This window comes from Ictidomys tridecemlineatus, chromosome 5 (assembly GCF_052094955.1).
Source record: "Ictidomys tridecemlineatus isolate mIctTri1 chromosome 5, mIctTri1.hap1, whole genome shotgun sequence".
Lineage (NCBI taxonomy): Eukaryota > Metazoa > Chordata > Mammalia > Rodentia > Sciuridae > Ictidomys > Ictidomys tridecemlineatus.
The window spans coordinates 170,159,799-170,187,592 of record NC_135481.1 but is presented as its reverse complement, the minus strand read 5'-3'; the positions used below and the strand labels follow the sequence as shown (position 1 = coordinate 170,187,592).

The window sequence follows — 27,794 nt, the reverse complement described above, 5'->3', positions numbered from 1 at the left end:
AGTCCCAAATACTTCCTCTCCCCCACCACCTTATCTCCTCCTGCTCCTGTCCCCTCTATTGATATTTTGGCTCTTACAGTTTTGTTTTGTTTTTACTTAGTGTCTTGTGGATATACAGTGTGTTATATTCATATATGTACATAGGAAAGTTAGTGCTGAGAGCCATAGCCAAGTAGGAATGACGCATGGCAATTTCCTTGTCAGCCTACCCAATGTTGTTTAGAGGGAGGACTCTCCATTGTGGAAATGGGCTTGCCTTGGACCCAGGTCATTTGCAGTGACATTGCATGAATGTTTGAGAGTTTTGGTTTGAAAGGTGACCTTGCTCAGGGATTAGGGCAGCTCTGGGTTTAAGGTGGATCCTGCTGGATTAGGGTGGCTCCAGGTTTAGGGTGGATCCTGCTGGGAATAGGGCTATCCTGCTGCCTCAGGCGCCTGCTCCTTGAGTAACCTTGGAGTTCTCCTGGGGTTCTGAGAGTATTTTGTATGCAGAGCCCAGTGGAGGGAGTATATTTTCCCAGAACGTGCATGTAGAGTGTCGGTGAGAGTTCGGGAATAAAGAGTTGCTGTTGGAATCTACAAGGCTTTTGTGGTGGCTCGGTGATTTTGTGCCCAGCCAGACTGCGGCAAGTTAGGTCAGATTAATTCTTCTGTTCTTCCCTTATCCTGTCTCTCCTCCCTCCCACTCGATCCCCTCTGTCTATTCTATTGATATTTCTCTGACTGGGAAGCTTTGGTTGTAACAGCAACTGTCATAGTTTGGAACAGCATCTGTAGCAGCAGCTTCCTAATTCTTTAAGTTCCTGATAGTGATGGAGGCAGCATTCCCTTTGGCTATCCAGTTCTGCTGAATGTTTTGAGCAATGATTTCTATGAGCTTATCCTATAGGCTATTTCTGCAACTCTCCCAACAGTAAAATCAATCATATTACATTTCTTTTTTTTATATCTTTATTTATTTATTTTTATGTGTTGCTGAGGATTGAACCCAGCCCCTTATGCCTCGAGAGCGCCCTTCCGCTGAGCCACAACCCCAGGCCCATTACATTTCTTAATATATCTTTCTGCTTACAGTAGCTAACAGTGATTTAAGTTGGTCGTAACCAAAATCCCAGAACGGTTAACTTACCTCATAGGGCTTTTGAGATTTTTATTAATCAGCTTGGTGTTACTGTAATGAATACCTGAGACAATTAACTTTCAAAAAGAAAATATTTGTTTTAGCTTATAGTTCTGGAGGTTCCAGTATAATATTTGGTGGCCACATTGCTTTGGGCCTCTGACCACAGCAACATGTCATGATGGGGGTAGTGGAGGACCAAACCATTTACATCTTGAGCCAGGAAGCTGAGAAACACTGGAGACCAGGGTCCACAGTTTCTTTCAAGCTCATGTCCCCCATAACCTAGGGACCTCCCACTAGGCCCCACCTCCCAAGGTATCACTACCCCCAGTAACACCACCCTGAGAACCAATACTTTCAAGACATTTGAAGAACACTAATCCAAACTACACCAATATTTAATAAGGCAAGACATTTAAAGTGCTTACAACATTATCCTGGTTACCCCAGTTCAGTTACTAACTGAACATTGGAACCATCTGGAAATCTTTTTGAAAATTTCATTTCTGTGCTATCTCCAAGACTTACTGAAGACATGTAATATATATGTTTGTAGTTATATTTTTTAATTGAGGTATAATGTATATAAAGTACACAAATGTGAATTTTTACATTTGTATCTACCCATGTGACCACTACTCAGATCAAGATGCAGAAAAACAGAATGTGCAAGAAAGATGGCTTCTGAGAGTTCCTTTTAGGAGCTAAAGTAATGCACTTGAAGTTTTGCCACTTAGAGGTTAAAAAAAATTTAGTCATTCAGAATGACCAGTATAACTAGGCCATTTTTTAAATTTTTTTCTTCTTCATAGTTCCCGTCATGATTTTATTCCTTTTTAGATTTTTGCATTTATATGTGAAATGAAATCAATTTAAGGACGGTATTAGGTAACAGAACATTCTAAAATGTCAGTAAGATAGTAAATGTTACCAGCAATAGCTTCATGATGCTTTGTCCCTGATTATTTTCTTGTCTTCCCCCCCATCCCCTGTGGTGATGGGATTGAACCCAGGGACCTGTGCATGCAAGGCAAGCAGTCTACCAACTGATCTGTATCCCCAGCCCTGTCCCTATTTATTTTCTGATGATTAGTTTATTGGCTAAAATGAAGCTTCTTCAAATTAAGCTGTATAACTTCTTTATATGATCTCTTCAAAGAGAGTGAATATCATGAGAGGGTAAGTATAATTATTTCCCCTTTTTTCCAGAAGAGTGTTTGGAACAGATATCTTGGTCTGAGTGCCAAAGGCTATGCAGTGATTATTGAAGTGCAGAGCAGTAGGTATCAGCTGAGTCAGAAAGATAAAGTTAGTAGTTACTTCAAAAGCAAATGAAAACAATTGATTACAGAGAGAGAAAATATCATCTGCAAAACATCAAGAACATTTTTTTTATAAAATCAACTTTTAACAACTTTGAGTTATTTTACATAATTGACTTTTGGAATGAAACTTTTAGAGAAAAATATAGAATGGACATGAATTATACTTTAAGATGATCACATATGATTGGGAATCAAAGTCTAGGTTGGAATACTGTTTCAAGGATAGCAGGAGCACCTTGGAAATTAAGCAGACTTGTACCCACTTAATTAATAGTCCTTCACAATTCTACATGGCTCTTTCCTTTGCCTTCAGGCAAAATCTCCGTAAATTGATATAAGTGATACGAATTTTGAACATGTTAATCTCTTAGTGAGCCAAGGGCAATCTGACTCTGACATTTATGATTTTTTGGCGCCCACTTCTGTATCTGATGTCTTAATTTCCTCACCATTTCCTGCTTGCAATGCTGCTATGGAGATGTCTCATCCAACTTAATTGTCATTCATTTTTGGGTAATTCTTCCTTTCATTGTTGTAGAATTTTACCTTTGCCTTTAATAATGTTTTGTTTTATCAAGTGCCTAGTTATAGATTTTCTTTTATCCTGCTTGTAAAACATTGCGATTGCTAAATCTGAGAATTTATGCTTTTCATTGTTCTGGAAAATTCCCATTCATTAACACATTGTGCACTGCCCCCATATTCTCTTTCTGAAATTTCAATTAGATACATATTAGACTATCTCATTTTGACTAACATATTACTTATTTTTTCCTCTATCACCTTGTGTCTATGCTAAATTCTAAGTAATATCTTGAATTCTGATTTCTATTTTTAATTTCTTCTTCCAACTATGTCGAGGCTTCTGTTTTACCCATTTGTATACATATCTAGTACTGTAATTTTTCACTTTTTCTATAAATTGCATTTTTAATTGTTCTTTTTGTTTCTTTTTCTCATATACTTCTTCATTTTTTTTGTAGTTTCTTATTCCTTACTCAGACTTTCAATTCTCCATTTAATTTCTTTAATATCTAAAGTTTCTATTGGTCTCATCCTGTTGTTGGCTCTTTTTGCTTACTCCCTCTCAATAAAGGTTTTTTAACAGTGTAGATTTTGTGAGTATTGGTTTTATTGTGAGCTCTTGATCAGTGGAACTTTATTTGTAGGGTTTTTGAGCTGTAAGTTGGGAGCACATTCTTCTTATTAAAATTTGCTCTCAGGAGACATATGAGGGCACATCAATCTGAAATCATGTTAAAATAAATACCTGGCTTGGAGGTTTTTAGACCACAATTCAGTCCACAAACGTGAGTTCTGGCTTGTGGTTAAATCTTAGGGGAGGTATTTCTTTTTTTGTCTCTCTCCACCTAGATCAAGGTTAAGACAAATTTTCTTACTGTGACCTTTTGCAAGATCTGTTTTTTCTAGTTCACCTTTTCTTTGAAGGTATAACTTCAGGGCTCTTGACTTTATGTATCAATCTCTTTTAAGCACCCTATCTTGCCATGCCTCTAGACTTGCATGTTCTGAATCTTGAGAATCTGTTGAAGTTGACATGTTAGGTCTGAGTAACCTCTTGGAAGTCTCACTTTCATTTTGCTTCTTAATGGTCCCTAGGACTGTCTTTACTTTATTGCCTGTTCAGTCATGTATCTTGAAGGACATTTCTTTTCTTTCTTTTCTTTTTTCTTTTTTTTTTTGTACCAGGAATTGAATCCAGGAACTACCGAGTCACATCCCCAGCCCTTTTTTAATATTAATTTTGAGACAGGGTTTCACCAAGTTTCATAGGGTCTTGCTAAGTTGCTGAGGCTGAACTTGAACTTGTGATCCTCCTGTCTTAGCCTTCTGAGCCACTAGGATTATAGGCATGAGCCACTGTATCTGGCTTGAAAGACTTTTAAACATATTTTATCTAATACTTTTAGATGTTCAATAATATAGAGATTTTTATAACATCCACCATATTTGTAAAAAATTTATAACATCTCTAAAATCTTGCTAGAGTGTCCTTTCAAATGTAGAAATTCATTTTAAATCCTCATTAGAAATGTTTCAACACAGGGGGCTGGGGATGTGGATCAAGCGGTAATGAGCTCACCTGGCATGCGCGGGGCGCTGGGTTCCATCCTCAGCACCACGTAAAAATAAAATAAAGAGGGCTGGGGATGTGGCTCAAGTGGTAGTGCGCCTGCCTGGCATGCGTGCGGCCCGGGTTCGATCCTCAGCACCACTACAAACCAAGATATGTTGTGTCCGCTGATAACTAAAAAATAAATATTAAAATTCTCTCTCTCTCTCTCCCTCTCTTACTCTCTCTTAAAAAAAATAAAGATGTTGTGTCCACCGAAAACTAAAAAATAAATATTAAAAAAAATTCTCTTTCTCTCTCTCTCTCTCTTAAAAAAAAAAACAAAAAAAGAAATGTTTTAACACAAGTACATCCCAAACTCATCCTGGCTGATACTTTTCAGTTGTTTAGTTGTTCAGTTGTTTAGTTTGTACTTCTCTGCTCTCTATAACGAGTTTCTGCATAGTTTGTTTTATATAAGTTTTAAATTTGTTTGGGGCTCCCCCCCATCCCAATTTCTCTAAGTTTTTCATGTTATCTGCAGTTATATGCTTCAGAAGACAAGGCTCAAAACTTACTCGCCTCAGATTTAAGTATAAATGGGGGTTGGGGTTTAGAATTGACTCCATAACTATTCTGTATTTCCCAGTCTCGTCTTGCCTTTTTATGTTTAACTTCACTGCATTTCTGACTCAGTCTGCAATCATTCTGTGAACCCTAGATCTTTCCTGCCTAATTTCACAATCTTTTTTGTTTTGTTTTGTTTTTTAATAGAGCCTATTCTCCTTCTTTGGTGTATTTATTAACTCAGACTTTTCCCTGAAGCTCTTTACCTGATTTATAGTTGCCCTCAACTTACAAAAACTGCTACCACCATCAGGTTCTGGAGGTTGAATCATTTTAGTCCCACCCACACTCTGGTGCTAGTCCCCCTTGGGAGGATGTCTTTGGGGACAGCTGGAGGGCCCCACCAGCCTGGGCTTCAGTATTTGACACTCCCACACACTGAGGCACCTGCTGTTTCTACCCACGCTGGGATCATGTTTGCTTTGTAGTGGGTGCACTTGGGACCTCTCTGTAGTTACAGTCCCACTGCTGTGAGATGGGTGGTGTTCATGGTGATTCATCTCTTCATTTGTGTTAGCAGGGTGGGGTTGTAGCTGTTGATAAAGTGATGTTCCTTCCAGTCATACGTAACTGTTTGTCCATCTGGACCTTCCTTATGATATGCATCTATCACTGTGTAGTAGAAATACAAAAGCGTTTACAATTTATTTTCTTAAATCCCAGATGTTAAATGACAAGCGCTTTGATACCTAGATATAACAGCTCTGCTATGGGTACTGCTCTTGTTACTATGGTAATGATTACAAAAATATTTTTTATTTATTGAGTATTTACTATGGGCTAAGCTTTATGTTAATAAATCATTGTAATTTTTTCAATAGTCCTATGAGGTAAGAGCTATTAGTATAGAAATTATATAGAGGAGGACATGAGATTGAGTGATGTTAAGTTACTTGCCAGGGGGGCTGGGGATGTGGCTCAAGCGGTAGGGCGCTCGCCTGGCATGCGTACGGCCTGGGTTCCATCCTCAGCACCACATACAAAGATGTTGGGTCCACCAAAAACTAAAACTAAAAATAAATATTAAAAAAAATTCTCTCCCTCTTAAAAAAAAAAAAAAAAAAAAAAGTTACTTGCCCAGGTCACATAGCTCAATCTTCTGAATCCAAAATCATTATTTTCAAACATTCAGAGGAAACTTCCAGAAGGAGCGAAGACATTTCCTAACATGCTGTGAGCAGTGTTAGCATTTTACAAATAAGAACTGGCCCCTAGGGTGGTGATTTTGGAGGGGAGCCCTGAGCCATATAAGTACATTCTGGTAGGTGGAGGTTTTGTTTATTTTTCTTTTTGTTTGCAGTGCTGGAAGTCACTCTACTCCTGAGCTACATCCCTAGCCCTTGGTATGTTTGTTTACAATTTAGTCTGTGATTTCTTAGATCGACATGGAGATCCATTGCAAAAATCTGCAAAACCCTGCTAACAAAAATCTCACAAAAACCCCGTTACAGGTAGAAATGTCAGACTTCCCTGTCTATCTCAGATATATATTCTCTTGGAAACCCAAGAGAATATATATATTCTCAGATATAGTAGATGTCAACACTGGGATTGTCTGTGTTGATTTGGAATTTTGTTCAGTTTTTCTTTAGGTTTTAAAATTGCCAAATATTAACTTGTTGATTTGGGCAGATTGTGGGAGGCCCCCATTCCTCTTCAATAAAGGATCACCTTTCTGCTTCCTCAGAAAACAGGAATGATCTTCTTGCTAAATTTTATGTATCCATCAATGTACTTGAAGCATCATTTTTAAAGAGCTTATATTTTTCTTACAGTTAAGGTTAAATTTTCAAGCTTCATCTTAGTTGGCTCCTCACATTTAACTTAATTCTGCTACAGTAAACAGTCATAATCAAAATAGCAGTGTTGCCATAGCAACCAAGATCCAAATCACTGGCTTTTCCTTTCTGCTCACAAGGGCTCCTTACTCATCTAGGCCAGGATATTAAATGAATCTGCAGAAACCTCCTATGTGAAATGAAAGTTTAAAAACCATTTGAGGGAAAATATTTTTAAATTATTGTTTTAAGTGTTTCGATGATGTTCTGAACTCCAAAAGACTCCTAGAGGAAATTGTCTCATTTCTCCTTGTTTGACAGCCTCCCTCATTGTCTCCTCTTAGGACATGTGAAATATAGAAGCGCCCAAGAACTATTCCTCAGCATAAGGCAGGGTCTGGGGATTATAATTCTTTGTCTCAGCTCTAGCTATAAGGTTCTAGTTCAGAAGAGTTGAACCAGATAATTCCCAATGCCTTTTCTAGATACAAAGAGGTCAAATTCTGATTCTTTAGGGTTGGGGATAGAGCTCAGTAACAGAGTATGTGCTTTATATGTGCAAGGCCCTGGATGTGCACCACAAAAATAAATGTAGACATACATACATACATACTTACATACATACATACATACATAAATTCTGATCCTTTAAACTTATGACAAAATGTAAAACCAAGTAAATCAAATTTCAGGCTAAGCTTCAATCTCATAACAAAGAAGAGAATTGTTAAACATTTTTATGATCCAAGCCAGTAAGTCCTAAACTTTAATTAACCGAATCATCAATGGAGGCCCTCTCACTCCACAGCCTGGCCCACTACTGCCAACATGTAAACCTGCCACGGGTTCTTATGATGATAAATGATAACCATATGAAGTTTCCATGAATTAGAGAAATTAATGAGCAGATAGAGTTTTTTATGTTTTAATTGCCCATCCTTTCATCCAGTAAGTCTGGAAACTTGATCCTTGTCTCAGTTTTCTTGTCTGAAAAGTCAGACCTTGTTGAGCCAGATGTTTTCCCAGCCTTGGATCCAGCTTGGTACATGACTTTTTTATTAAATGGAGCTGAAACACAATATCCTCATCTTTTGGTGGTAATAAGCTGACACTGTGAGTGATGTATTGCTTGAGATTTGTCATTAAAACAAAAACTTGTATTTTTCTCAGAAGTCTGTATTTCTCACATTCTTTTTATCCACTTCCTTGTAAGAGACTGGAGTAATCTATTTATGAGATTAATCAAATAAAAATTAGACAAAAAAATATCTTCTTAATAATTCATTTTGTATGCTATTAGAAAGAGGATACAAAGAGAGAGGGAACAAAAAAACAATATAAAATGGTTTAAAAATATGAATAAGCAGTTCACAGAATAGGAAATTGAAAGGGCCCATAAGTGTGGCAAAAGCAGCTCAACCATAGTAGTAATCAGGAAAATGCAAACCAAATAAGGTGATACAATTTAAAATGTCTGACAATATCAGGGTTTGGCAAAGATGTGGAGAAACAGGAAAACCCAGACACTGCTAGTGGGAGTGTAATTGCTACAACCACTTTGGAGAGCAGTTTGGCAGGGTCTAGTAAAACTGAAATGCATATTCCCCTTGACTCAGTAATTTCATTTCTGGATGTATTTCCAGAGAAAGTCTTGCAAGTTGCCCAAAGAAGTATGTGTCAGGAAGCTCACTGAGGCTTTGTTTGTGATTATGAAAAATCAGAATCAACCTATGTGTCCATCAGCAAGAGAATGGATGAAAAATAATAGTATGTTTCTATATTAGAATAGCATAAAGCAGGTTTGTATCTGTCAACAATGACTAGAAATAAAAAATTACAAAGTTGGAAGTATCAAAAGCAGGTTGCAAAACTTTGCATATGGAAAGTAAAAAGCTTTAAAGTAAGATGCAAAACTTTGTATATTGAAAGTAAAATTAAAGTAAGCACCATACATAAAGCAGTTCTGTATGGCTGATAGATAGATAGATAGATAGATAGATAGATAGATAGATAGATAGATAAAAATGGACTGGAAGGAAACATTCATATCCATGAGAGAGCAATCACCTTTAATTGAAATACTTAATGAGAAAAAGATTTGAAGCAAATGTGACATTATGTAAATTGTCAGTTTGGGGAAGTGTGAGTTTGTTAGTTCCCCATAATTTTTAGAACATTTTAATTTCTTACTGGGGAACAATATTGACCAAATTATATTGTTATATTATGTGAATATACAAATATGTAACAAAGAATCCTACCATTGTGTATGATTATAATGTGCCAGCAAAAAAATGGGAAAGAAAAACATCTTAATTTCTTAAGAAAATATAAAATTTGCAAAAGTAAAATAACTTATTACTCAGACCATTGACATCACTAAATGGCCCTGGCACCTGATTTGAAGGGTCTTTACTTGCCCACACATGTCTCTGGTTTTTTCCAGCATTCATTTTATTCCTCAACAGTGTCCTCTGAGAGGACCCTATCCTCTGTGCATTGCATCTGTTTGTCATTAGGATGAAGGGTAACAGCATATGCCATTTCCCTCTGGGTGATTCATCCACTTTTAGCTTTCAGATGTAAACAAGTACAGACAGAGACTGGCTTCAAAAGCACCTGACAAAAGCATCTATCCTTTTGAAGTGTTAATTTGGATTAAATTATCTTGATATCCACAACCCTCTCTTTGTGAGTATGTGGTTTTTGTCCTTTAAAGGAACAGTTGCAAATTCTAAAAGGTGTAAGCTGTGCTTGGTAGGGTTTCTATGGGGAAAAAGCAAGCTTAAATGTATTGATGTTTGGATCATTAATTTTATTATTAGTAAGAAAGAATATAAGGTGCCTTAGAGTGCCAATGCTGCTATTTTTGCACTGTAGAGAGTGGCAGGGTGTGGGGGGACAGATAAAATGAGAAAGAAGAAACCTTTGAGGGACAGATGGGTAGAGTGAATGGGTCCTTCACTTACTGGCAGTAACCAGGTTCTTGGACAGCAAGGGAATAGAAGAAATACCAGTTATGAAAATAAGTACCACATTTAAAAACATAAAATTCATAATATATTTTATGAAAGGAGGAAAAAGAAAAGGAAGATTGTGTTGGAGTAGTAGAACAAACCCAAGATTTATCAGAAAGTAAAATCTGTACACGTTATATATTTACACGTGGACTGGGATTATTCCAGCTTCAATCTCAACCCCCTGCCCCATCCCATGACATAGGATATGGGGTAAGAATGTGGCACTGTTAACCCAGCTGTATCTGCCCATCAATGTGTCACGATGCTTGTACATACGTTATGAATAATGTAATCTGGGGCCCTTGCCAGAGTGAAAGAGGGCACTATTAATAACTAATTGAGACAATAGGCATAAACCAGGAATGTCCTGGATAAACCTCCCAGAAGCCCTAGAGAGTACTGGTCACCTTAATAATAAAATGCTTTCACAGTAGGGAATACCTGAAGCTGGCTGGTTATCAAAAGTGCTTGCCTGGCCTCTCTGCCTGGCACATGAGTCTTTAGAGCCTAACCTGGCTTCTCCTGTCTTGTAAGAATTTTTGCTCTCATCAGACCATGCATATGAGGCTCTTGGACATCTTTCTCTCTACACCTTGCTTCTGGCCTTCCCCCAACTGGCATGGCTTTCCTTCCTCTGAAAATGACTCATCTTTCCATCCCTGTATTACCTGTTCATCCTGGACATTAGCAGCCATCACTGGGCCAAACTCTGTGCCTCTCCAGTAGTAGATGGTCTATAATTATTGAGTCTGAAAGACAGAGACATCTGAGCCACTTTAGAAAGCTGGGCCTCATTTCCTTGTAGGAGTGTTCTGCAGGGGCAGCTAGCAGAGGAGGACAACACAGCACTGACCACCTGGGTGTGGACATCTCATGCTTCCCTAACAGATAAGACAACACATTTGCTATGGTTTGAATGGTTTTTGAGTTTGTCCTCCAAGGGTTTGTGTGTTGAGATTCAGTTTCCTTTGTGGGTTAAAAGGGTAGAATCTAAATCCATCTGTGGTGTTTAGAGGTGAGGCCTTTAAGAGGTGATTAGGATTAGGCAAGGTCATCAGGGAGGAGCCCTCATGATTGAATATTGATGGCTTTATGAGAAGAGGGAGGGAGAACAGAAGAGAGTCACATACATGAGAGATGTTCGCTGGCTCTTCTTGGCTCTTTCTGTGTGATTCCCTGAACCAACTTGGACCTCTGCCAGCAAGAAGGTCATCATCTGATGTGAGCCCTTTTAACTCCAGAACTGTGAGGTAAATAAACCTATTTATAAAGTTACGTAGCCTCAGGTATTTCATTATACTAACGTAAAACAGACTAATACAATGATACTGCAAATCTTTATCCAGGCTGCCTTAGAATGTCACTTGATTTCCAAGAGCATCAACAGATGCCTTCAGGAAAGATAACTATGGAGCCAACTTCTTCTTAAATCACAACTGTAAAGAATGGGTAGACCAACCATTATCCAACAGAAATGTAATCTGATGTCATTTAAAAATTTCTAGGGCTAGAGATATAGCTCAGTTGGTAGAGTGCTTGCCTGGCATGCCCAAGACCCTGGGTTCGATCCCCCACACCACACACACACAAAAAAAAAAAAAAAGAAAAAAGAAAAAGAAATTCTAGTAGCCACATTTAAAAACATAAAATTCATTTATTTATTTAACTCAAAACATCAAACATTACATCACAGTATTTTTAAATTATTGAGCTATATATTTTTTCATATTAAGTCTTTAAGATCTGATATGATTTTATACTTGCATCTCCATTCAGAATAACTGCTCTGCAAGTGCCCATTAGTAGCATGTTGTTAGTAGCTAGTGTATTGCATAGCACAGAGATGTGTATATTTTCAGATCACACTTTATTACACTGTGTGGAATTCTATCATTTCCTATTGTTAAGTGTTTCATATTTTTCCTTATATTTTGCCAATCTTTAGGAAGTATCCTTGAATTGTAGGTATGTTGGGAGTAGAAATTCAACTGCTCATACTTTTTCTGCTTACATGTCTCCTTTAGAATTTTGTTAACCTTAATTTCATTCACTTGCTTATTCATTCCACAAATGTATTAGTGGGGGATTAGCTCTGGATTAATAAATATAAAATAGATAGGTCTTTGTATGCCCAAAGTCAGTTATGTCTTTGAAAATGGAACTCATCAACTAAAAGGAAAAATATTTTAATGAACTGAGTATTTACCATGTACCAGGCACCCATGTTAGGCCCTCAGGATATAGCAGGTAACAAGAAACAAGAGAGTTAAAAAAAAAAAAAAAAAAAAGCCTTGAATAGGGAAAAATAGAAAATCAACAAATATAAGGCAGGAAGGGGATAGCCTGATTTAGGGAAGCAAGAAAAATGCAGTTACTAGATATTGTGGTAAAATATGTGTAACAAGAAATTGACCATCTTAGCCATTTTTAAACATGCCTTTTGGTGGACAGCAATGTGAATGTAATAACACTCTCCAGAGCTCTTTTCAGCTCTCAAAACTGAAACTATACCCATTAAATAACAACTCTCCATTTTCCTCCCACCTAGCCCATGGTAACCACCACTGTACTTTCTGTCTCTATGAATTGATTCCTCTAAGTAACTCATCAGAGTAGAAACATGCAATATTTATCTTTTTACAGCTGGTCTGTTTCACTTAACATGATGTCCTCAATATTTATCCATGTAAGTATGCGTCGGGAGTATCTTCCTTTTTAAGGCTGAATGTTATTCCATTGTATGCATATGCCAAACTTTATCATGGGAACATGATTCCTTCCACCTTTGGGCCATTATAAAAATGGGAAATGAAATTTTAAATAGTATGCTCAGAGAAGGTATGATAGACTGAATTGCTCTTCACCAGTATTCTCTCCCTATAGGATAATTTTTCATGCTCATCCTTTTAAATCAGGTTTGGCCATATGACTGCACATTGATCACTGGAATGTGAATAGGGCTTCCTCACTCACTGCCTGCTTCCACGTGCTCTTTTAGTTCTGTTACTGAGCAGTTAGTATGCTAACTGCTGCTCCATCAGACTGGTTTCTAGGTTAAAGGTAAGGTGAATAGGTCTATTTGTATATGTGTATTCTTGTGGTATGATACATTTCTATAGGTTGTGATAAGTATTCCTTTGTTATTTCACAAATAAGCACCTGAGATTTGGTGCTTATTTGTTATACAGTATAACTTAGCCTATCATGACTGATACTGAAAATTTACTGAAAAATTCACATCTGAAAAGAAACCTAAAGGAGATAAGAGAACCAATCATGCAAACATATGAAGAAAGCAAGTTGCATGAAGAGGAACTGCAAATGCAAAGGTTCTGAAGGGGAGCTTGCTTAATGTATTCAAGGGTCAGGAAAGAAACCAGGTTTCTCAAAGTGGTAATGCAGTCAGAGGTGCGAGTGCCAGTCAGACATTCATGCAGGCTTACAGGGCTGGACTTAAGGTATCACTTAATTGTGTTCATTCTATGATTCTTTCCTCCCTAGAGTATGGAGTAGGGTAGCAGAAATAAGAGGAACAGAAAAGGGTATGAAGGAAAAGAAAGCAAAGAAAAGAAAGCAGGTAGATGTAGTGTAGCAGAGCAGAGCCCCTGATCTGTGAGCCATAGCCCCTACTGTTGTCCAGGGCAATGTGAGGCTTCTGAAGTTTAACATCTGTCCCCAAAGACAAGTGGTGTATCAAAGTGTAATAATAAATGACTTGACTTTCAGGAAGTGCACCCCACACCCCTATTCATCTTGTTCTTATGCCCAGACTTCCTTTTAGAGCCACACAAAACCCAGGGAGCCTCCATCAGAAAAACCAAGGCATCCAGGCCTGGGAACTGGGGATTGTGCCAGGTAGCATCCTGAAATGGGTAGATTCCCATCGAGCAGCATAGAAACAGACTTAGAAGCCACATAGTCCTTCTTTTCCTGGATCCTCATGCTTCCCCAGATTTTTATATTGAGTCTTAGATTCTTTCATCTCTGTACAACCTTGAAACTACAGATCCTCCTAACAAGCTGTTGCTAGTAAAAGAAATGGGGGAAAGGATAGCTATTGATAAAGATGTGTGGAGACAAAATTCTAAATATCAAATGTATTTAGTAGAAACTTGTTAAAGTTGAAGGCTAAAATGTTTACAGAGATAAAATCCTGCTGTGCATTTATCAACTACAGATGTAGCCATGGAAGTTTCTCTGGAAGAATTCCCCAGTTAGACATTGGGGCTTCTGAAGGCAATGACATCCCTCACAGTATACAACTGTGCTAAATGATTGTCTTGAATTAGTGAATTCAAATTATCATTGGTAATTCCTAAAGCTATAAAATATTTTTTTCTTTTAAAAGAATCTCAAACATCTATATGTTCTTCTCCACACTTCCAAGAGAAAATTTAACAAATGGACACTCTGGTAAATGGGTTACCTTGAAACAATGCATGCAAAGACATTGTGGTATCAAGTCTTGATGTCCTCCTTTTCTTCTTATAGTTTTCTAAAGAAATCTTGCTCATGATGGAAAGCATGTCGAAGTAGAAAGGGAAGTTTCATCTAATTTAGGTAATGCCAATCATTGGGAATGGGGTCCTTGCTAAGAAAGAAAGAAGAAAAAGCCATCTCAAGGTCAAAGAAGGGAAGAAGACATATAATGTGAATGGGGACCAAGGGGTGTTGTGCAGCAGAGGAGGAGCAATGGCAAAGCTGCCTTGGGAGCTCAAGACCAAGTCAGTCTGTTACAGTGCAGTAGGATTCAGCATGCACTTTCTCTCTTTCTAAAAATCTGTCCTTTGTGTCAATGTTCCTCTTCAGGATAGGAGTAAATAGAGGTAGGGACATTATTGGCATTCTGGGGATGAACACTTCTCTGTTGTGTGGGACTGACCTGTGCACTGCAGGATGTTTATATCCTTGAGCCCCTTCACTCAATACAAAACAGCACTTTGCAATCACTAACACCCAAACTTCCCCAGACTCTCCCTAAAGTGGTTTTCTGTCACCATTGAGAGCTCTGAAAATTTACAGCATACCAGCATGTAGAAAAAGATGGAATTAGAACACAACTGGGAGGATGGACCACTGAGCAGGAACTGACTAGGTTATGGAAGATCTACCTTTTCCTGACATACAGGAATCAGGAAGGGATAGGTGATAAGCTTCAATTTTGGCAAAGAAACAGTGACATCAGAAAGATCACAACAGCAACATGACTAGAGAGAAGGCTTTGTAGCTGTAGTAAAGCACATTTTAAAGGAAATCAAAGACCAAAATGGACTGGAGGCACATTGGAAAGAACTGACACAGTAAATGACTCAAACAATATGTTGTTGTTCTTTTGAAAGGGGAAGGCTGTTTCTTTGAAGATGGGTCTCATTCTGCTTGACATTTTTATGAAAAATTCAGGAGGCAGGCTAGTTTTGAGGATTTTTTTGTGGACACTGGGTTTCAGAAGTTAAAATAAAATTAAACCTAAAAATGAAACTCTGGTGAATATTTGACATCTTGTATATGAAAGTATGTTGACCAATTACTTACCAGGACATGCTGGGCTATTTGGAGTGTTCTGTATATGTGACTACCATGGGTGGGCAGATTTCAAGAATTCTCCAAATTCCCCAGAGTTCCTGAGGATCTCCCTGTTCTTAGACCCTTCTCAGCCCCCTTCCTCTTACCTTCCTACCTAAAGCCAGATCATCTGTGGGGAAGAAGGTGGCAAGGGACACCTATTACTGCCATCTGGACCCTCATCCTCCTTCCTTCTTGGTTCATTAATAGCAATACCATTTGTTAGGCAAGTGCTTTTTAGCCATGTCCCCAGGCTTTTTCCATTCACTTGTTTGTTTAATTTTAAAGTAGAACAACAAAGAAGTTTTCACAATTATCCCTCCAAATTTAAAAAATTTTGTTAAAAACAACCTCAAACTCATAGAAAATTTGCAAATACAGTACAGATAACTTTTTTGTGAATTATTTGAAAGTAAATTACTAACCTGATATCTCTCACTCCTGATTATTCTACAAACAAGGACACTCTTGGACATAATGAAATTGAAATATCAACATCAGGAAATTATCAGTGATACCTTTCTACCACCTAATCCACCAGCCCCATTCACAGTGCTTCAGTTGTTCCAATAAAGTACTTTATAGTAAAAGGATCCAGTTCAGAATCACCTGTGGCTTTGAGTTTTCATGTCTCTTTTTAGACTCTTGCAGTCTTGGGCAGTTGCTTAGTATTTCCTTGGTTTTCATGAACTTGGCACTTCTGAAAATATAAGCTATTGCTGTTTTTATGACATCAGGTCCAGCAAGAGGCCAGTGCCTGTCTCCCTCTCCTTCCACCCACCCAGGACACATCAGTTCAGCAATGGGGTTGTTGGGAGAAACAGACAGGAGAACTGGGTAGAAGCTCTGGTCCTAGCAGAGTCCAGGGAAGTTTCTTTAGCTGCTTCTTCCTCTTTCTCCTTCTCCTCTTCTTCCCTCCCTTCCTTCCATGATTGAGGAGCACACAACATGGTTTTAGGCTTTCTGGGAACCAGTGTGGTGGGCATACCATCCCTTACTAGTGAATTCTTTTAAAAACTTGGTTTCTGTCGTTGGTCACACTACCTTGTCTGGCCACTCTGAATTCTTGCTCTCCTGCCGCCAGGCTGTCTCAGGATGCTGGGAACATGGTCAGCTGGTAAAGGAGATGAACTCGAACCAGTTATAAGTAGTTTTTGTTTCTTTTTGCAACTTCGTCTTTGTTGGCCCTGCTCCTCTGTTTCTGTGATCTCTGATTTTTGGTTCTTTCAGGATAAGTTTGCAAGTGGCCTTCTGTTACATGCTAATCCTTACCTTATACTGCATTTCTCCATTGAGTTCACACTGTTCCAGTTAATGTCATCACATTGTTATGTATCTTTGTATATCTTGTGTTTAATTTTCAGTTTGATGTCTAGAAGTATGTCAGTCCGGATTCAAACCACATCACCAACCTTTGCTATATATTGCAGCAACTTACAATGATTAATTGCCTTAGTATTTGCTTTCTATAAATGTGTATTGGATAGATAAATGCTTGTTCATGTGTGTGTGTCTCAGGACATGTATCCATATTCTTTTTGTATAATCTACTTCTCTCATCCTTATAATACCATAGACATTCTAGAAAAGAGAGAGTTGATTTAGTAAAACTTTGCTTTGAAGGTGAGAATACTGAAGACCAGAAAGGTTGAATGTCATGGCTAAGGCGACATATCTAACTGTTGGCAAAACTAGGGCAAAATCCCAAACCCTCCCTTTTCTAAAGCTCCACCCACTGCAGCAAGCACTTTCCTTTATCATTAATTAATGCAAATATTTTAATCATAGCTGTTAATTAAGTTAGCAGAAGCAGGGAACTTTCAAAGCTAATGATTTATGAAAGCTTTTATCCGTGTACAAAAGGGAAAACATATTGATTCAAAGTATAAAATGTTATAGAATAAAACAGATATATAAGGAATTCTACAAACTAAATAATTCAGATTAATTATTTGTACAAATCTTTTCTTGAACTCATTAATAGGAAAGAAAGCCCTGTGTTTCAAAAGACCTAAGAGATCCCTATATCAAGAATCCGAGTGGTCTGAGAGGTTCAGAAAGGACTAGGATTTGGCTTCAGTTCTGATTTCTTATTGTCTGTGGTTAAATGACTCAGTTTATTTTTTACTCTGCCTTTGAAAACACATGAAGGTGGTGATTTTAATTTAGAAATAGTTTGTAGAATTATTATAGGACATCAAGAAAGAAAATGTCTGAATTTGTGTAAATGCTAAGAACTGTTTAATCAGGTGGCTTCACAGTGTTTGTGCCATGGGCCCCTTTAGTGTCTGCTGAAGCCTATCAACCCTTTCACAGAATAATATTTTTAAATACATATAGTAAAATACTGAATATAGGATTACTAAGAAAAAAAACACTGGAGTATTTTTAAAACAAATATATGCTATTGTAATGAATGTATGCTTTTTAATTAATGCATAAACCATAAAATCTAGTATCAGGTATAATAACTGTGATCATTTCTTTCTTCTTTTTTTCTTTCTAAAAATGCTTTAATACTTCCATTTTTTTAAACTGGTGTATTACAGTTGTACATAATGGTGGCATTGGTTGCTACACATTTATACATGCACATGATATAAGAATATAATTTGGCCAATATCATTTCCCAGTATTTTCCTTTTCCCTTCCCTCCTCCCTCTCCCTGATCCCTTTCTATGAAATCCACTCTGCCATTCCCCCACATACTTTCTTTTCCTTTTTTCTCTCTAGCTTCCGCATATGAGAGAAAACATATGACCCTTGATCTTCTGAGTTTGGCTTATTTCGCTATATAATGGTTTCTAGTTCCATCCATTTTCCTGCAAATGACATAATTTCATTTTTCTTTATGGTTAAATTTCTTTATCCATTCATCCATTCATGAATGTAAAATGATAATTTCAAAGTAGTGTGTCTTGATCTTCTTAGATTGACATAGAAAAATACCATAACTAATAGTACCAGAGGCTGGAAGTCTAAGATCAGGATGCCAGCATGGTTGGTTTCTGGCAAGCACTCTTCTCCTGGCTTGCATAAGGCCACTTTCTCACTGTGTGCTCATATTGTCTTTCCCTGGTCTCTTTCTTCTTCTCTCTTCCTCCACCTCTTCCTCTTCTTATAAGTCCACCAATACCATTGGATTAGAACCCCATCGTTAAGGATTTCATTGAATCTTAAGTACCTCCTAAAAGTCCTTTCCGAATACAATCCCATGAGGGGTTGGGGCTTCAACACGTGAATTTGGTGGGAACACAAACAGTCTGTAGCATAATGATAGGCACAAATATTTCAAAGCATCTTTTACACATTACAGTGTGATATAAAAATAGCTGTGATCTCTTGGTGACAGAGCCATAAAGATTGCTGTTAATATTGTGGTTTGTTGCCTACATTCATCATGGAAGGCAATGCTTAATTTTAGGTAGTGGTTAATAAAAATAAAAACGATTTTTTTCCCATCCAGATTCACAACCACCTGCATTACCATGCAGCAACCCCAGGTTAAGACCCTGATACATGCAAGTAAGGTGCTCTTATGATGAGCAAGTAAGTGGCAAGGGCTGAGTCTGGTGAGAACAGATTCTGAAATCAGCTGATTCTGCCATTGCTAGTTCCCTAGGAGCAGTTGTGTGTTGAACTGAAAAAAGACATCATCTGCTCTTGGCTTGCTTTCCAATATTTTTAATTGTATGCTTGATTATTGGAATATATTTTGTCTTGCAGATAGCAGTAATCCAAATACTGAACAAAAAGACTCCTGGACTTCTGAGAACATCTGGTTTGACATTTCTATGAAAGGCCAATCAGAGACCACAGAGGAGGAGGATGAACTTCGGAAATCCCTGGATAGATTCTATGAAGTATTTGGCCATCTGCAGCCAGTCTCTGGGAATCCACTCTCTGTATCTGTCTGCCATTGCCTGTCTCAGAAAATCACTGAACTGGGGGGCCAGGAGAGCCAAAAGTATGCCCTCCGCTGTTTCCAGATGGCCCGGGTCATCTTCAACCGGGATGGCTGCTCAGTCTTACAGAAGCATTCCAGGGACGCACACTTCTACCCACTGGGGGAAGCGAGTGCTTCTCTAGATAATGAAAAGCCAATTCCAGGACTTTCAAAAGATATTATTCATTTCCTGTTGCAGCAGAATGTGATAAAAGATCCATAACTGGTGCTGGCAGTGAAACAGGCAGCAGTGTAGGTACAGCACTGTGTAGGTACAGTGCTGTTGGTACCTCCCCCTGCCCCCCCCCCCCGCCCCCAACACCACCCCACCCCTGGGTCCTTTGGGGTCTCTTGACAGCTGTGTGTGCCCAGCCCGCAGCTAAATGCTTTGCAGTTACACACTGGCACCTGCAATCTGTCCTGAAGTCAGTCAGCCCCTGTGAAGAAACCTACCTCCCATGCCACCTCCCATTCACCCTGGCCAAGGCTGACTGGCAGGGTTAGGAGTCAGAAGCCTGGCTTCCTTGCCTCAATCTATGCTCCAGAGTTCTCTCTTCCTAGGATCAGGCCAAGACTGAGACTCTGCAAGACATCACAGCCTTGCTCTGCTTTACCCTTTCCCCATCTTCTTCCTGCCATCTACCTACAGGTGTCTCTGAGAGCCTTTCCTTAATACACCTCTTATATCAGAATCCCTGGCTCAGGGTCTACCCCTGGGAGAGTCCAACCTAAGAGAACAGGCTTTAGTGGGGTAAGTTTCGTGAAGGGACAAAGCTCTATACTGAATCAACTATAAGAATTAAACCAAGTTGTAAGATGGAGACCACATGCTTGAGATCATAAGTCCTGAAATAATATAGGGATTTAAATTTGGTGTTTTTTGGTTGTCTGTGTTTGGTATCAGGGATTGAACCTAAGGGTGCTTAACCACTGGGCCACATCCTCAGCCCTTTTTATGTCTTATTTAGAGATAGGGTCTCACTAAGTTGCTTGGGACCTCTATAAGTTACTGAGGCTGGCTTTGAACTTGTAATCCTCCTGCCTCTGCCTCCTGAGTTGCTATGATTACTGGCGTATGCCACCCTGCCCAGCCTTTAAATATGGTTCTAAAAAGTACGCCACACTAGCCTTGACTCTTCTCCAAGATCCAGAATTTCCATTTTATAATGAGGAATGTGGAAGGAAAATTTGGACCATCTAAGATAACAACTAAAATTCACAAATTTAAAAAAAAATTTTTTTTGTCTCCATCCTATTGCAATGTGAAAGGTGAGAAGAAATAAACACCCACCAAAATATGTATAAGTGCAGTTATAATCTTCTAGCCTGACACCATGTGGGCTTGTCAGTTTGTGCTTGAAGAGAACAGGAATTCTTTGCCCAGGTGGAGGGTCATCCTTCCTCTTGTTATTTTTTCTTCTGCCTATCTGCCACCAGCATCCTCTGTCATCCTTTGAACAGTCCCCTGCCCTCACCCTTTCCTGTCCTTGCCTCCAACACCCTGAGCTCCATTACAAACACTTGCCTAGAACAGGGCTTCATTGCCACCCTGCCCCAGTCCTCCAGGCCTGGAGCTCTTTAAATAGCCCTTGCAGGCTTGCACTAGCAGATGCTCTGCTCTGCAGGTCGTGTCCTGGAGGCTGGTTTCAGACTCGGTTGGTAGAATTACATCACCTGGCACAGAGCTCTCTGGAAGTATAATTGGAAGCCTCATACTAATCCCTGCCTTGACAGTTCTTCAAGCAAATTACCTTAACAGAAAGGTTTATATCATTTGTTTTGGGAAGCAACAAAAGCTGGCAACCTGCTACAATTGGATTTTGAGAAACTTGAGGTGAAATTTAATTGGCATAAGGCTCCAAAAAGCTTTCCAGAAAGCAGATTATGCAAATGGGGCAGCCTAAAAGTATACATTAAAAGTGAATGCACCATCTCAGGAAGGTCTCTTGGGGACTCTTGGATGGAGAGAGGAGCCTTTTAAAGGTTAGCAATGACATACATACTCAGAGGCTTCCAGTTCAGGGAAGATCAGAGGTTAAGAAACTTCCAAGTTGAAGGGCAGAGACACCAGTGGAAGCACACCTATGTTGTAGAAAATTGGAAATGAACAGGCCTTTGAGAGGAACTCAAGAAAGTAAGACTCGAGCTTTTCCTTTGACAAGCATCATCTACCTCTTTCTCCTAATCAATGGGCTCCCAAATAATTGTGAAACCAGTGGGACTTATTGAAAACCTGGCAGTGGAATTTTAAGATTGCTAGCTTTATTGTTTTTTAATGTGAAGCATATTAATAGATGCCCTTGAAGATTGTTGTCATTTTTAGAATTATTCAGCCACTGAAATATTTGCAATTAGTCTCCATGGCTACCAACAGAAGGAAACTGGGTTATTTTATACTGTTTTAAAGGGCAAAAAAATAAAAACTAATTGAATCTCCATGTTAAGAATCAGCAGCTTCTATTTTACAGGGAGATTTTAGTATTAAAAGTGTGTGATCTTTATGACTATCAGTGCTGAGGGTGCCCAGCAAGAGGTGGACTCTGAAAGCAGAGAATGTGGAAGTCTAAAAGCCAGAATCACCTTAGGGTAAAACATCATGGGACATGTTTGCTTGCTTCTAATTATTTGTGACAGGTCAGTGTAAGATATTTGATTACCTGCAATCATGCTCCTTAATTTGATCTCCAGGAGGTTAGGATAGAATTTTCCATTTATCTCTGTAAACCCTTAATAAAGACTAACAGATAAGAATATTGAGGCTCTGGCCTTTGGCATTATTGTCTAATTCCGTCTTGCAGATAAATTCACTGACATCTTTTCATCCCACGAACATTGTGCCTGGCCTATGATATCATCTATGGCCCTTTTCAGACCTACCAGGACCTTTGTGAGGATGAATCTGCTTGCAGAAACATCAGAACTCTAAAGAAGAAAACTTCTACTGGTGTTTAAATTTGTGTAGCATCATTCCTTTTGTTAGTCTGACTGTGTAATCAGTGCTGGGGATGGAACTCAGCTGGAGTCTCTCCCTGCTAAGCCTGCAAGCTTGCACTGAGCTACCGGACCCCCAAGTCTGTCTTTGTATTTAAGAGCATATGCAACAGGTTGTATTACCAGTAATTAGCACAAAACAGTACAGCAGTACTTTTAAAACTTTTTAAAGCTTGGAAAACATTTCATTAGATGATAATTATTTGGAAAAATACATATATCACTGAACCTCTGGGTGATTTTCACAAAGTCAGCCCTACTGGGCAACCAGCATTCTACTCAGGCAACAGATCAGATTACCAGCCAGCCTCCATGGCCTGCTTCCAAGTGGAGGTTTTCATTTGGAGAACTGATAGCAGTTCTCTGACCAATTTCCTCAAACAGCTGTTAGCACACGAAATCACTTTTGGTGCCACACAGACGCTGTTTATTTAATTGTTAATTTGTTCAGTTCCATATGTTGAAAAATACAACTGCTGCATCTTACTACATCTAATCCATGCTTTTGTAGATACTATGAAGGATAATATGTTTTTAAATTTTTTAAAATAAACTTGAATTAATCCAAAAATTAATAACATGAGGGGAGCATTTCAAATCTATAAGGAAAAGATAGTGTTTTTAGCAAATCATCTTAGAGAAATTGGTTTCCCACTTTGGGGAAGGGAGAGTAAAAAAAGACTGGATTCTCCATCTTGCTTCCCATATCAAAATGAATGCTGGATGGGTTAAAGATTTCAAAGTTAAAAAAAAAAAATCATAAAAATCCTAGATTAAAACATATGTGTGTAGGGAGAGATCTGGATATCTTGGCATAGGGAAGATCTTTCTAAGAATGGAAAAGCCTAAAAATTGTACAGGAAAGATTTGCTAAAGTTGACTGCCTAAAAACATAAAATTCTACAGGCAAAAAAACAAAAAATGCTTAAAGCCATAACAAGAGCAAAACTAGGAAAAACACTTGAAATGCATATAACAGACTTTTTCTTCAAAAAAATTCTTCAAAAGCATTAGAAAAAGAAGAAGAAAATGGCAAAGGATATGAACAGTTAGAAAAAACTATAGAGATGCTCCTCAATTTACACTGGATCTTTTGTATGTGGCGGGGAGGGGGCTGTGGAAATGGGGGTGCTGGGGATTGAACCGAGGACCTTGTACATGTGAGGCAAGCACTGTACCAACTGAGCTATATCCCCAGTCCTACAGTGGATCTTTTTTTTTTTTTTTTTTTTTTAGAGAAAGAGAATTTTTTAATATTTATTTTTTAGTTTTCAGTGGACACAACATCTTTATTTGTATGTGGTGCTGAGGATGGAAACCACGGCCCCCGAGCATGCCAGGTGAGTGCGCTACCGCTTGAGCCACATCCCCAGCCCCTACAGTAGATCTTAATATGGCCTGATAGGTCCATTAATTTGTGATATGCCCTGATAAATCCATTGTTAAGCTGAAAATACTGGAAGTCAGAAATGCATTTATCATACCTAACCTACTTAACAACACAGTATACTGTTGAGTACTGATTGTTTTCCCCTGTGACCATTTGGTTGGTTGGGAGCTGCGACTAACTACCTCTGTCCAGCATTTCAAGGGAGTATCATATGTTGTTGGTCCTGCAAAAGACAGAAATTCTAAATTTGAAGTTTGGTTTCCAATGAATGTGTATGGAATGTGAATTAAATACCATTTCACTTTTGCACCATCAAAAATTTAGAAAATTGTTAAGTCAAACCATCGTAAGTTGGGGATGATCTGTGTGTATATGTATACACACGTTTAATAAATATGAAATCATGTCTAATTACACTTAACTGTAAAAAACTGAAATGTAGAAAACAATGACACACTTTGTTGTTTGTTTTGTGTCTCAATTTTAATATTTTAGAGAATAACTAAAAGTTGAAAAGAGCCAGGAGTGATGGTACATGCCTGTAATCCCACCTATAATCCAGCAACTGGGGAAGCTGAGGCAGGAAGATTGCAAGTTCAGACCAGGCTCAACAATTTAGAAAGACCCTCAGCACTTAGCAAGACCTTGTATCAAAAAAAAAAAGAAAGAAAGAAAGAAAGAAAGAAAGAAAGAAAAAGACTGAGGAGGTAGCTCAGTGGTAATGAGCCCCTGGATTCAATCCCTAATACTGGTAAAAATTAATACATAAATTTAAGAATAAATAAATTGAATATATTTGGAAAAATAGGAAAAAATTAAAAGTTGAAAGATATCTAGTGCATGAGAATTTTCAGGGAAACAGGTGCTCTGGCTAGCAGCAATGAGAAGGCCAATTGGGCTAGCCTTTCTCAGGGCAATTTAGCATCCTCTATCAGAATTATAAACCACATCTTTTTTGCCCTAATAACTCATGCATTCCACAGCTGCGACTGAGCAAATATAGTAGTGAGGCAGACCCAGAAGGTTTCCTGCTCTCATGGCACTCAGAGACAAAGGCAAGGTGATTTTGAAGAGTGAGAAGTGCTCTGGGAGAATAAAGAATGATGTGGTGGTGGCTGGAGTAGGCACTCTGGACTGAGTGGTATGAGGAAACGTGAAGAAGGGGCAGTCAAAGTGAGAGCTGCAGGAATCTCAGGAGCCTCAGCAAGTGACTGGGGGATCCAGGCAGAGGGAACAGCATGTGTAGAGTTAATGTGAAACACCTTGGAATGAACTGGAAGCATCTAGACAGAAGTCCCACAATCTGCAGAGGACAAGATGAATTTCAGAATCATAGATAGTGGGCCCTGTAGGTCAGGGTAGAGAATTTGAATTTTATTCTAAGGGCAATGGGAAATTATTAGAAGTGTTTAAGAGAGAGAAGAAGATAAGTTGCCATATTTGTGGAAATTTAGAATTTGTTAAGGATAACATTTCAAATGCTCATAAAGAATGACTTACTTAAGTATCCAATAAATGATGAGATATCCATCTCAAATGATATACTAAAATAAATTGCAGATAGATTAAGGATCTTGGTATAAGAAATAATAGTATAAAAGTTACAGATGATACTATGAATAACACTTCTATGATTTCTGCATGAAGAAGTTCTTCCTAAAACAGATGGCCCTGCAAAACAATAGAAGAAAAGATTGACAGTTTTGACTATAAAAAAAATGAAAAAACTTGGACTCAAAAGTTATAAATCTGTGATAATGGCATTATGTTTTGTGAGAAAATATGCTTATGATGTATTTAGGATAAAATATCTTAATATCTGTAATTTCCCTTAAAATACTTTAGTCTACCAGTGCAGTGGCACATGCTTATGATCCTAGCAACTCAAGAGGCTAAGGCAGGAGGATCACAAGTTTGAAGCCAGCCTGGGCAACTAAAGGCATTTTCTCAAAACAAAAAGTAAAAAGGGCTGGGGATGTAGCTCAGTGGCAAAAAGTCCCTGGGTTCATTGCCCAATGCCAAATAAATAAAGTAGTTAAAAATAAAATAGTTCAATAGAAAAAAGATGATGCACATATAAAAAATATCCACAAGGTACTGAGTCCAAATGATGAGTATGTAGAGGTGTGTTTTCTTTTTAGTCTTCTATTTATGAAGTCTTAAAGTAAAAAAACAAAAAAAAGGGGGGTTTGTTTGTTTTTGGTTTTTTGTTTATTTGTTTGTTTGTTTGTTTTAAGGAAGAGAAATGCTGAAAGATAGAGCCAGACTGGGAGACAAAATTTTGCTACAGGCATTAACAAACAGAAGTTCAATATTACATATGAAGAGCTTCTGTAAATAAATATTAAAATAGCGGACAAATTGAAAAATGAACTAACATTCATTCTTATAGAAGAAGAAAGGCAAACTGTTGATAACTATGAAAGCCACTCAATCTGTCATCAAGAAATAGAGTTTTAAAATTCATATGGTTGGCCAAACATTGAAAAGTTCAGTCCTATCCAGTGTTGACAAAGATGTGGACATGTGGGTACTCTAATGTGAAAGTAGACATCACCTTTGTAATTAGGTAAACCCCTGAAAAATTAAAAATGTAGAACCTGACTTGTCACATAATCCCTTCCATGTTTTTTGATGCTCTTAGCTACTGGCATCCTCTGCCCATAGGCCACTTCCTTAACCAACATGACTTAGGATAGGATGGTTGAGTGCATGCCAAGTGTCAGCCATCATTTCAAACACCATTGTTAACATGCCCACTTAGAGGTGGGGAAATTGAAACATGAAGAGCTAATAGGTAGTAGAGGTGGCCTCAGAATCCATACTTAATTCTCTGATCCAAGATGCTGCCCCTCCTCACCCCTCAGGGCCATACCACATGTAGTTCCTTCTGCCTGGAGGGTTCCTTCCTGAGAGAGGTCTTTCCAGACCCCCTGGGAGGGGTCTCCCTTTTATACACTCCCACAGCATCATGAGCATCACCTTTATAACTTAATTATACCAAAACCTTGTATCCCCCACTCCATTGAAGGAACATGAGCTCTGTTATGTTCACCCATGCCTTAGCAAACCCAGTCCAGCAAATGCTGATGCTCAACCATTTATCAAACAAAATGTAGGAATATATCCTTATCTTTAGAGATATCTACTGAAAGATTTAAAGGTGAAATACCTTAATGCAATTTACTTTAACATCCTTCAACAGAAGAAAAATGAAGCAGATATGATCAATTTCATATGTGCATTGGTCTGTGTGCATCCAACTAAATGACAGACTAGCTTTTTTTGTTGTTGCTTTTTTTTTTTTTTCTGCATTTGGACTCCATCTATTTGTACGTTCATTTTCCTCTCCCCATTCCTGTTCATACTCAGGTCATTTCACAGTGCTTGGCTAATCGTCTTCCCTGTGTATCTGAGAATTCAGTCCTCACAAGAGCAAGTTCACATTCAGAGAAAAGGCAATCCGAATGACAATCCCTCCAGCATAAATGATTCTCTTGGCAACTATGCCTGGGACCAGAGCAGGCCTTTGTGATTGTCTGAAACCCACTGGCTTTATTCTTTCATTGCTTTTTATTTTTTTTCTTAATCCTTGAGAGCTGTGCATCAGAGATAGTGGTGCTACCAGCAACGGATCCAAGAATTCTCCAAATCCCCCAACTGAACCCTTTCCAGCCGCTGTCTCAGTGGGTAGTACATTCACGGAAGACTAGATTTAGCATCCCTGACCTCTGTTATTTTCTCTTCTGCTTCCTTCAGGATTTACAGCTTACTGTCCGATGCCTTAAGTGCCCTGTATTATTTCATGAGAATGTAGTTTGTGTATATTCAAACTTTGAAAGTTTCCTGGTTGCCTTTCTAAGTTCCCCTAAGATTCTGATTCATGCTTGCCACATTGCCTCACTAGATGGTGTGGGAAACATTTGGTGTGCAATTGTTGGATGCTCTGGTTAGAATC

The 27,794-nt window shown here is 38.4% G+C and overlaps 1 protein-coding gene across 2 annotated transcripts in view; it reads left to right on the top strand.

Moving 5' to 3' along the window:
- Shld1 (shieldin complex subunit 1) overlaps positions 1-22,206 on the top strand; it is an 88,625-nt gene extending 66,419 nt beyond the window's left edge. For both annotated transcript variants that reach the window (XM_005320494.5, XM_040274874.2), the window contains exon 3: positions 19,236-22,206. In XM_005320494.5, the coding sequence (XP_005320551.3) occupies positions 19,236-19,678 (443 nt within the window). In that variant the 3' untranslated portion in view covers positions 19,679-22,206. The remainder of the gene's footprint in view (positions 1-19,235) is intronic.
- The last annotated feature ends 5,588 nt before the right edge of the window (positions 22,207-27,794 follow it).